At 43.3% G+C, this 12,012-nt stretch overlaps 1 protein-coding gene across 1 annotated transcript in view; it reads right to left on the minus strand.

Annotated features, from left to right (window-relative positions):
* Positions 1 to 12,012, minus strand: part of LOC140480288 (tetratricopeptide repeat protein 21B-like) — a 127,076-nt gene that overhangs the window by 15,447 nt on the left and 99,617 nt on the right. Inside the window, exons 25-27 of the mRNA XM_072574992.1 lie at positions 6,471 to 6,632; positions 3,504 to 3,702; positions 482 to 706 (exon numbers count right to left, since the gene is read on the minus strand). Coding sequence (XP_072431093.1) covers positions 482 to 706; positions 3,504 to 3,702; positions 6,471 to 6,632 — 586 coding nt within the window. The remainder of the gene's footprint in view (positions 1 to 481; positions 707 to 3,503; positions 3,703 to 6,470; positions 6,633 to 12,012) is intronic.

The raw sequence follows: 12,012 nt of genomic DNA on the forward strand, positions 1-12,012 counted from the left end.
CTTTTTAAAATAATGAAAGGATTTGATTGGTTCAATACAGAGAAACTATTTCCTCTTATGAAGAATTCAAGAACCAGGAGATATAGACTAATGCATAGAATGATTTAGCAGGGAAGTCAGGAAGTACATTTTGACATGAAAGATTGTAAAAATCTATAATTCTTGCCCTAAAGGTTGGCTGCTGGAACAACTAAGGCTTTCAACCAAGGTTAATATATTTTGGCCAGGTTTCTGGTATGTGGGACTAAGGCAAGGTAACAGAGCTTTGGCAGAGGTAAGCCATAATATAATTAAATGGCTTGGGGATGTGAATAGTCTATTTCTGTTTCTATGTTCGATTAGGTCTATATCCAAATATTTATTTTGCAACAGTGTATGAGTGTTTCATAGTTGTACAGTATAAAACATAAAGATGTATTCAGATTACCCTTCATGATATGGTTCTGGCACACTTTCACTTCATTCAGCAGTAACAGCTCACCTGATTGTACTGTATGCAACGTTTCAGCAACTCGGTTGCAAGGTCATATTTTCCTGTTTTAATGTAAATATCAGCCAGCAGAAGCCAGCTCTTCTCAAACTCCTCGGCATCCTTCAAATTCCAGTTTATTTTTGTTATTCTTTTCAGCTGGTTCCTAGCTCGAGGAATCAGCTTTAAGACCATACACGCTTGAGCCACAGCCAGGAGTGAAGGGACGTGGTCCTTCTGAAAAATAAATCATTTGAAAGCAGCAATTCGGTGAAGTCATATGGATCCATAGAGTTTTTACACCATGGGAAGAAGCCTTTTGGCTGATCATCAAATATCCATCTATTCTCATCCCATTTTCCAACACTTGGCCCATAGCATTGCATGCTCTTTAAATACTTCTGAAATTTGTTGAGGATTCCCACCTCTACCACCTTCCAGGCAGTGAGTTCCAAATACTGGGAATACCGCTCCATCAAACCCTCCTTGTATTAACTTGAATGGTATGTTATATTTAACACTATTATTGAGTTATAATCAACAAAAAGAAACACATTTTTGATGTATGCTTGATTTGTTGAGATACGCTATCAAGCAAAATATGTGTGCGTCACTGAGCACACACTGCTTTTGACTTTAAGCACTATTTGCCAAGTTATTCCAATGTTGCAAATGGTAGATGTAGAACACATCTATTTGCGCTAGCTAGGCACGTTTCCTTGACTGTGGAACATAGAACATAGAACAATACAGCACAGTACAGGCCCTTCAGCCCTCAATGTTGCGCCAACCTGTGATATTAATCTGAAGCCCATCTATCCTACACTATTCCATTATCATCCATATGTTTTTCCAATGACCACTTAAATTTCCTTAAAGTTGATGAATCTATTACAGTTGCAGGTGGGGCATTCCACGCCCCTATTACTCTCTGAGTAAAGAACCTGTCATCTGTCATCTGACATCTGTCCTATATCTATCACCCCTCAATTGAAAGCTATGTCCCCACGTGCTAGCCATGACCATCCAAGAAAAAAAAGCTCTCACTGTCTACCCTATCTAATCCTCTGATCATCTTGTATGTCTCTTTTAAGTCATCTCTTAACCTTAAAAAGATCAAATGGTGATGTAACTGAGGTGTTTCAGATGATTCAAGATGTTGACAGGATAAATTGAGATAAATTATTTCCTTTAGTGGGAAAACCCAGAACATGAAAGCAAAATTAAAGCCAGGACATTCAGGAAATACCTCTGCACAAAAAAGTATATGGTAATTAGTACAGAGTTGTGAACACAGCCCAGTCCATCACGCGAGCCAACCTTCCATCCATTGGCTCCACCTATACTTCTCACTGCCTTGGGAAGGCAGCTAAATAATCAAAGAACCCTCTCATCTTAGTTGTAATTTCTTCCAACCTCTCCCATTGGGTAGAAGATACAAAAGCTTAAATACTCGTACCAACGAATTCAAGAACAGCTTCTTCCCCACTGTTTTTAGACTTCTGAATGAACCTCTCAAATTTTTAAATTTAGTGTTGATCTCACTCTAGATGCACTTTCTCTGCAGCCATCATATTGTATTCCTCGCTCTGCTCTATTACTGTAATGCACTTTGTATAGTATGGTCTGCCCACACTGCACGCAAAACAAAACTTATCACTGCATCTAGGTGCATGCGGCAATAATAAATCAAATCAAATCAAAAAACCCATTTCCCATTGAAAAATCATTTGAATATTGGGTACCAGAGCTCTAGTGCCACCAGACTGCGAGTGCAGTCTCTCATTAAAAGTACTTTAAAACGATGATCATTAACACAATATGGGGTTTAAAAATTGACTACTGAATTGGTGATTTTTAAAATATATTCATGGTAAAATCCAGTAATGTGTAATTACTACTTTCTGTTGGTTGCTCGAAAGCTCTATGAACACAAGATCAGGTGGAGATAATTTGGCCATTTGAGCCTGCTCTGCCATTAATATGATCATGGCTGATCTTGAGATTCAACTCCAATGTTTTGCCTCTTTCCCTTATCCCTTGAGTCCTGAGAGGCCAAGAATACAGTTTTAAATATATTCAGTGATGAAGCATCCACAATACTATGGGGAAGAGAATTCCAAAGATTTACAATTTAGAGTGAAGCGACTTCTTTTCACCTCAGTCTCAAATGCTTAGGCCCTTATCCTGAGACTATGCTAAAATGACCCCCATGGCCTTCTTCATTACATCTGGCTGAATTTAGTGATGGTACAACCGCAGGAGGAACATTTCCTGAACATGTGACACAAAACTTGTGACCAAAGAACTCTGATTATTAAATTGAGCTGATCTGTAGAAAAGATAAAACAGGCACATGAAATTCTCTCTGAATTGGAGTGCAATATTGGTCTCAGAAGCAGCAATGCAAACATCAGCCAATAAGCTCTGCTTTCAAGATTGCGCCTGGCTGCAAGTCATTTCACAGACTGCAAACGTTCTCATGCGCTCACACTCTATAATTTCCTGTATTAGAGTTTTGTAAAAAAAATTTGAGATTGTGGCATGAAGGTCATTACAAATGCTCTAAAGTGCAGTGATGTTTTGGCATCCTGTCATAACTGGTCATCATTACTGCCACGGCTCAAAGACATAAGTGCCAGAATAGAGGCTGGGGAAGGGTACAAGTAGTGCAGTGGTAGTAACCCTACCTCCAGACCAGGATACTCGCATTCAAGGCCCATCTGCTCCTAAGGTGTATAACAACACCTCTAAATAGATTGATTAATTTTAAAGAAAAAGACAGGCCACTGAGGGTAATGGGGCAGTGTGGGGAACAGGCCAGCCGCAGAGAGAAAGCAGACAGTGAGTGAAATCAGCATTCTCGCAAGTGCTGGTTCTGGCAGATGGGTGCAGACAACTGATGGTGGCAGTGGTGGGACACATACTTGCACTGACAGACTCAGTGTGAGTTAAATTGCGCATGGGCACCTGCTCCTGGCATCTGACCAGTCAGCATGAGGAATCACTGTGTTATAGCCGCTCCAATGCTCACCTTCACTGAAGCCATTTCTGTGAACACATCAAGGGCCTTCTCCACTTTGGAACGATCATTCGTGGCCATCAGGCAGCTGTTCTGCAGCAATATCCGTTGCTCCTGTTCTTCCTGTGTTTGAGGATGGTACTCTTTCAGTAGTTTCTCTGCTGTCCTTACTGCAAGTTGATCAGTCTCCTTCTTTTCAGTGGACTCTCCACTGTTCAGGACATTTTATTTTTAAGAAAGGAGGGGGGGAAACAGAACCACACTTTGAATCATTTTCGGAAATTTCTTAGATTCACACAGCGCAGAAAAGGCCCTTTGGCCCATCGAGACTGCATCAACATAATACCACTGAAAGCATACTAGCCCCAATTTCCTGCACTCGTCCCATATCTTGCAATGTTATAATTCTGGAAGTGCACATCCAAATATATTATAAAGTTTGTAGGAATTCCAGCCTCCACTACCTTTTCAGACGGTGCATGTCAGATTCCCACCACCCACTGAGTGGAAAAGTTCTTTTTCAAATCCCCTCTGAATCCCCTGTCTCCTTTACCCTAAACTTATTCCCTCACGTGATTAACTCCTCAACTGAAGGGAATAGCTGCCCTCTATCACCCTGTCCATACCCGTCATAATCTTATACATCTCAGTCACGAACCCCACTCAGTCTTCTCTGCTCTAAAGGAAACAATCCAAGCCCACCAAATTTCTCCAACGCAGGCACCATACTCGCGTACCTCCCCTGTATTCTCCCTAGTGCTATCACATCCTTCCTGTAGTGAGGTGACCAGAATTGCATGCAATACTCCAGGTGTGGCCTTACCAATGCTCCATACAACTCCAACGTTACCTCCTTGCTCTTATACTCTATGCCACGACTGATGAAAGCAAATGACCCGTATGCAGACTTATTTATCCCTAATTTATCCATCTTTTCCAAGTGGGTATTAACTTGCTCTTTCAGAATTTTCTCCAACAGTTTCCCTATCACTGATGTGAGGTTCACTGGTCTGAAATTTCCTTTTTCATCTATACCATCCTTCTTAAAAAGCAGAACCACATTAGCCATCTTCTCATTCTCTGGCATGTCCCCTGTGGCCAAAGAGGAATTAAAAATTTATGTCAGAGCCTCTGCAATTTCCTGCCTCACCTCCCACGTATACTGGGATGCAATTCATCAGGGCCAGGGTATTTGTCTGTATTTAAGCCCAATGGAGCCTGTAATACCTCCCAATGTCAAACTGCGCAAGTTCCTCACAGTCCCTTTTCCTGAATTTCGTACCTACATAGGGTGGATAGCAAGAAACTTTTTCCCAGAGTGAAAGACTTAATTACTAGGGGGTCCTAAGTTCAAAGTGAGGAGGGAAATGTTTAGGGGAGATATGCGTGGAAGGTTCTTCATGCAGAGGGTGGTGGGTGCCTGGAACGCGTTGCCAGCGGAGGTGGTAGAGGCTATCCTTAAAGATATATCTAGACAAATACATGAATAGACAGGGAACAAAGGGGTACAGATCCTTAGAAAATAGGCAGCAAGTTTAGATAGAAGATCTGGATCGGCACAGGCTTGGAGGGCCAAAGGGCCTGATCCTGGGCTGTAATGTTATTGTTCTTTCTTCTACATCCTCCTTTTCCAGAGTAAAGACTGAAGAGGAGCATTCATTCAACACCCTTCCAATATCCTGCTGCTTCACACATATGTTGCCCCCTTGGTCCCTAAAGGACCCTACTCTTTCCCTGGTTAATCTCTTCCCTTTAATGTACCTACAAAATATCTTTGGATTCACCCTAATCCTGTTTGCAAGTCATATTTCATGCCGCCTTTTTGTTTTTCTAATTGCTTTCTTAAGTTCCCTTCTGCACTTTCTGTATTACTGTAGGGCCGCAGCTGAATTGCTCCCTTTGAACTTGCTAAATGCCCTACACTCCTCTTCCTCATCCACTCCTGAATTGTCCCAGACATCCAGGGTTCTCTGAACTTATTTCCCTTTAAAGGGTACATGTTGGACCTGTACTCTCCTCAGCTCCCTTTTGAATAACACCCCCCTCCCGCCATTGCTCTGCTGTAGACTACTAGTAGTACTACTCCCAGTCTACTGTGGCCAGATTCAGCTTTATTTTAATAAAATCTGCCTTCCCCAATCCAAAGCCATCTTTTGCAGGCCAACTTTTTCCTTGTCCAGAACAAATTTGGGCCATACCGTGTTGTGCCTAGATGTTAATTCTGCTGATACTAGCAAGTGACTAGTGCATTTATATGACAGTCCTACTGTAGCAGAGATGTTAGCTCAGTTAAAGTAAACAGTTTAGTGTCTCAATAAAAGCTGCAGAGGTACAAATATTATAATTCTCTGGCCACTGTAAAGTGTTGCATGGTAAAGGGCAATTAGGGATGAGTAACAAATGCTGGCTTTGTCAGGGCTACTTACATTGATCAAATTGTTGTAACAGGCTAGTAAGAGGTACTGACGGTTTCAAAGTATGGTTTTCACCTCTCAGCCAAGCTGGTAGAAAAATCGCAGGTTCAATTTTTGTCTGAGCTGAGACTGCTTGTCAAACCAGACCAGTAGAGAGAATGTTTTTTTGTAAGAAGACCAGCATTTATCATCTATCCCTAATTGCTCCTGAGAAGGTATTGATGAGCTACCTTCTTGAACCACTCCAGTCCATGTAGTGTAGTTAGAAAGGGAGTTCCAGGATTTTCTCCCAGCAACGTTGAACATGCTGCGATATATTTCCATGTCAGGAGAATGGAGAGGAACTGGGAGTTTAAATATGAAATTAAAATCCAAAATGTGTGGCAACTCGATCAGCAACTGATCAAAAATTGACAAGGGACTTTACATTAATAGACTCTACTCATGACCTTAGCTTATTTCTCCTGTGTTTGATTAAAAGCCAAGTGTCTCATTGGAGACAACAGGGTTACGTCAAACATTTAGCCAGATAATGAAATGTGATAGTACAATGCCTTCACCAAACCTGAATTCTTCATCCAGGGTTTCAAACAGGTTGCTTCCTACAATCTCATTGTCAGGGTTAAGGCATATCTGGATCATGTTGTAAATGGATCTTTGTCCCCATTCACTGTCCTTCCGTGCTTTGTTAAAGTGTTTCAGTGCTCCGTTTGGTTGCCCAATATACCTGTCGACAGAAATACAATAATTTATGGCAGTTCTCAAAGTCTCTTAAAGTTAATTTTCCATTACTTCTGTGAGCTGTCTTTCAGGGGTTCAGGCTCACAGGAGAATTCAATTGCACAGGCACTATCTATACCCTGGGACTTTGTCCAAGTGATCGTCCTTAGTGCGTGTACAAAGAACGGTCACGAAATTAATACATTGTTGCTCCAATCATCAGAATTCATAATCCACCAGATCCTCATCTGACAAGGCCAGCATATACTGCACATCCCTTGTTGTCTTAAAGCAGTTTGATACGACTGACAGTGGCAATGTCAAATAAAAACAGAAAGTGCTGGATAAACTGAGCAGATCCGGCAGCATCTGTAGAGGGAGAAACAGGATTATGTTTCAAGTCCAAAGACACTTCTTTGAAACTTAAGAGTGTTTTGGGATATTGCCTGACCAGCTGAATTTCTCCAAAGTTTCTGTTTTGATTTCAGATTTCCAGCATCCGCTGTACTTTGCTTTTATTATAGCACCTGCTTTACTGGGTTAATGACCCATTCATTCCTGATGAAGGGCTTTTGCCCGAAACGTCGATTGTCCTGCTCCTCGGATGTTGCCTGACCTGCTGTGCTTTTTCAGCACCACTCTAAGCTAGACTCTGATTTCCAGCATCTGCAGTCCTCACTTTTGCCTTAATGACCCAGGAGGCCACTCTAATGATGTAGAGACATGAGTTCAAATCTCACCAAGGCAGCTGGGGAATCTGTATTTAGTTAATGAACTAAATCTGGAATTAAAAATTCTACTTCTTGATTAAAGTCCTTTAGGAAAGGAAATCTGATGTCCTCAGCTGGTCTGGTCCACATTTGACCCACAGCAACATGGTTGATGTTTAACTGCCCTCTGAAATGGTAGAAAAAGCCATTCAATTGCATTCAAGAAGATAGCTCACCACTGGCTTCTCAAGGGAGATTAGGTGTGGACAATAATTGCTGGCTTTGCCACTGATGATAGAGAAAAGAAAAAAATTACATCTTAAAAAGAGTCATACTAGACTTGCAATGTGAAAAGATACTCTAATGTTAACACTGTTTTTCACTCTCCAAAGATGCTGTGTGTTTCTGGCATTTTCTTTTTAAGGGAAAGGGAAAAAGAAATTGGCTGCTTTAGCCACTTCTGAGGGTGGAGAGAGTCAACCACATTGGCGTGGGAGTGCAGTCCTCTTCTAGGCCAGGTTGCGTAAAACGCTGCAGGTTCTGTAACAAGCACACTGACCTTTTTAGCTGATTCTATTGGACAATGATCAGGAATCCTGATTGATTTTTCTTGTCCTGAGCCTTAGAAACTGCATAAAATTTCCCTGCCCGAGGTGAGCTGTTTCACTGTGTAGTTCATTCAGACTACGGCAGCCAGCAGTCAGGTAGAAGATTTCCAAAATCTCTGCCCTGACCCTTAGAAAGTCCCTAGGAACTTGTGCTCCCACATAATAAGGGGTGAATTCAGGTAACGATCTGATTTTAAATGCAGGCCTGGTTTAACTGTTGGCTCCTGATGCCCTTATAGGTTGTGGATGGATGGATGGGGTAGATGTAGGGGTATGGGTGGGTGGCGCTTTGGCGGGGCGGTGTGGACTTGTTGGGCCGAAGGGCCTGTTTCCACACTGTAAGTAATCTAATCTAATCTAATCTAAGTTTCGTAAATTGTTTGGAGAACTTGGACACATCCAGACAATCAATTATCTGGATGCCTGACCCAAAATGCAGAAAATGTTTTAGAAGGCAACATTATTATGATATAATGGACAGGTATTGGCATAGTGATATTATCGCTGGACTATTAATCCAGTAACCCAGGTAATTGGGACCTGGGTTTGAATCCTGCCACGGCAAATGGTGGAATTTAAATTCAATAAAGATCTAGAATTCCATGAATCCATTGTTGATTGTCAGGAAAAATTCATCTGGTTTACTAAAGTCTTTTAGGGAAGGAAACTGCCATCCTTACCTGGTCTGGTCGACATGTGACAGTGGCACTGAAGAAGGGTTACACCCAAAACATTGACTTCTCCAACTCCTGATGCTGCCTGGCGTGCTGTGTTCGTCCAGTTTCCTGCATGTTTATCCTACATATGACAGTGGCATAGTGGCAGTGTCCTACCTCTGGCCTGGGAGATTCAGGTTCAAGCTCCACCTGCTCCAGAGTTATGTAATAACATCTCTGAACAGGCTCATTTGAAAAATAGGTTAAATTTTGTAAAACTCCAGACCACAGCAATGTGTTTGACTCTTAAGTGCCCTTTGCACAATTAGGGATGGGTAATAGCCATCATGTCAATGAATTAAAACAACACGTTTGCAGGTATCTCCCGCTTTTCAAACATTCACTTTATGCAATTTCGCTTTTACAAAACACCTACATTCATACCTGCTTTCACAAATCCAAACAGGATTTTTGCTTTTACAAAAAACGGTGAGACTTGCTCCCATAAAAATTACGCACCTTTGCTTTACGCCATTTTCTGCTTACAAAAGCTATCCTGGCAGCGCTCTACTCTCGAATAACAGGGGCTACCTGTATCTATAATCCCCAATGCATACCCAACCCAAGACCAGGATGAATATCATAACTAGGAGAAGAGTAGACAATTCAGTCTCTTGAGCCTGCTCTGCCATTTGATAGATCATGGCTGTTCTCATCTCAGCCTCAACTTCACTTTCTTGCTACTTTCCATGACCCAACAACCTATTACAAATTAAAAATCTGTCTATCTCCTCCTCAAATTTACCATCTTCAGCTGCTTCATAAATGACTCTCCCTCCATCATAAGGTTAGAAGTAGGGGTGTTCGCCAATGACTGCACAACGTTCAGCACCACTTGCAGCTCCTCAGATACGGAAGCATGTTCAAATGCAACTAGACTAGACAACATCTAGGCTTGACCTGACAAGTGGCAAGGAGAAAGTGAGGACTGCAGATGCTGGAGATCAGAGTCGAAGTGTGTGTTGCTGGAAAAGCACAGCCGGTCAGGCAGCATCCAAAGAGCAGAGGAGTCGACATTTCGGGCAAAAGCCCTTCACTAGGAATGAGGCTTGTGGGCCAAGGGGGCTGAGGGATAAATGGGAGAACGGTGGGCTTGGGGGCGCGGGGGTGGTGGTGAAGGTAGCTGGAGATGCAATAGGTACATGAAGGTGAGGGTGAAAGTGATAGGTCGGAGAGGATGGTGGAGCAGATAGGTGGGAAGGAAGATGGACAGGTAGGACCCTTCAAGACTGAGTGTGGAGTTGGGAGGTTGGGGCTGGATAAGGTGGGAGAAGGGGAAATGGTGAAACTGGTCCATATATTTCCCTCCTCACCCCTCTCTGCATTTTGGAGAGACTACTCCCTCTATGATTCCCTTGTCAGGTCCAAGCCCCCCACCAACATACCCTCCACTCCCAGCATCTTCCCCTGCCATCGCAGGAAATGCAAAACCTGCAACCATGCCTCCCCCCTCATCTCTGTCCAAGGCCCCAAAAGATCCTTTCACATCTGACAGAAACTTACCTGTACTTCCACACACATTATCTACTGCATCTGTTGCACCCGATGTGGTCTTCTCCACATTGGGGAGGCAGGACACCAACTTGCGGAAGATTTCAGGGAACATCTCTGGGACACATAAACCAACCCCACCTGCAACTCCTCAGATACGGAAGCATGTTCAAATGCAACAAGACTAGACAACATCTAGGCTTGGCCTGACAAGTGGCAAGGAGATGCTGGAGATCGGAGTCGAAGTGTGTGTTGCTGGAAAAGCACAGCTGAACACTTCACTCCCCCTCCCAATCTGTCAAGGTCATGCAAGTCCTGGGCCTCCTCCATCGCCAAACGTTAATCGCCCCGATGTTTGGAGGAAGAACGCGTCATATTCCGCCTTGGGACACTTCAATCACATGGGATCAATGTGGATTTCACCAGTTTTCCCATTTCCCCTCTCCCCACCATGTCCCAGATACAACTTCCAACTCGGCACTGCCCTCTTGAATGGTCCTACCCATCCATCTTCCTTCCCACCTGTCTGCTCAACCCTCCTCTCTGACCTATCACTTTCACCCCCACCTTCACCTACCTATCGCATTTCCAGCTACAATCCCCCCAGCCACACCCCCCACCCATTTATTTCTCAGCCCCCTTGGCCCACAAGCCCCATTTCTGATGAAGGACTTATGCCTAAAACATCGATTCTCCTGCTTCTCGGATGCTGTATGACTGGCTGTGCTTTTCCAGCACCACACTCTTTGACAAGTGGCAAGTAACATTCATGCCACATAAATGCCAAGCTATGACCATCACCAATAACAGACAATCCAACCACCCCACCTTGAGATTCAATGGTGTTACCATCCCTGACTACCAACATCCTGGGGTTATTATTGACCAGAAACTCAACTGGACTTGCCATATAAACACAGCGGCTACAAGAACTGGTCAGAGGATAGGAATAAATCAACGAGGTAAAAACAATGACTGCAGATGCTGGAAACCAGATTCTGGATTAGTGGTGCTGGAAGAGCACAGCAGTTCAGACAGCATCCAAGTAGCTTCGAAATCGACGTTTCGGGCAAAAGCCCTTCATGAGGAATACTTTGGCAAGTAACTCACTTCCTGCCTCCCCAGAGCTTGTCCATGATCTACAAAGTATAAATCCGGAGTGAGATGGAATAATCCTCACTTCTCTTGTTGGGTGCAGTTCAACAACACTCAAGAAACTTGGCACCATCCAAGACAAAGAAGCCCCCTGATTGGCATTACATCCACAAATATCCACTCCCTTCACCACCTACGCTCAGTAGCAGTGGCGTGCACTATTAACAAGATGCACTGCAGGAATTCACCAAAGACCCTCAGACAGCATCTTCCAAACCCACAATCACTTCCGTTTAGAAGGACAAGTGATATATATGGGAAAACCATCACCTGCCAGTTCCACTCCAAGCCACTTACTATCCTAACTTGGAAATATATCGCAATTCCTTCACTGTCATTGGGTCAAAATCCTAGACTTCCCTCCCTAACTGCACTGTAGGTCAACCCACAGCAGGTGGACTGCAGTGGTTCAAGAAGGCATTCACCCCCACCTTCTCAAGGGGCAACCAGGGACAGGCAATAAATGTTGGCCCGCCAGTGATGTCCACATCCCACAAATGAATTTTAAAAGTGTCCAGCATCTACTGCTCTTTCAGGATGTGAATTCCACAGATTCGTGACCCTTTGAGAGACGTAGCTTCTCCTTGTTTCTGTTTTAAATACGTTCCCCATTATCATAAAACTACAAACTCTCGTATTCATTCCTGTACGACAGGTATGATTGGGACAGGGGCTTAGACTAATGGATTAATTCTGACCACCTGGAT

This window comes from Chiloscyllium punctatum, chromosome 8 (genome assembly GCF_047496795.1).
Source record: "Chiloscyllium punctatum isolate Juve2018m chromosome 8, sChiPun1.3, whole genome shotgun sequence".
Classification (NCBI taxonomy): domain Eukaryota; kingdom Metazoa; phylum Chordata; class Chondrichthyes; order Orectolobiformes; family Hemiscylliidae; genus Chiloscyllium; species Chiloscyllium punctatum.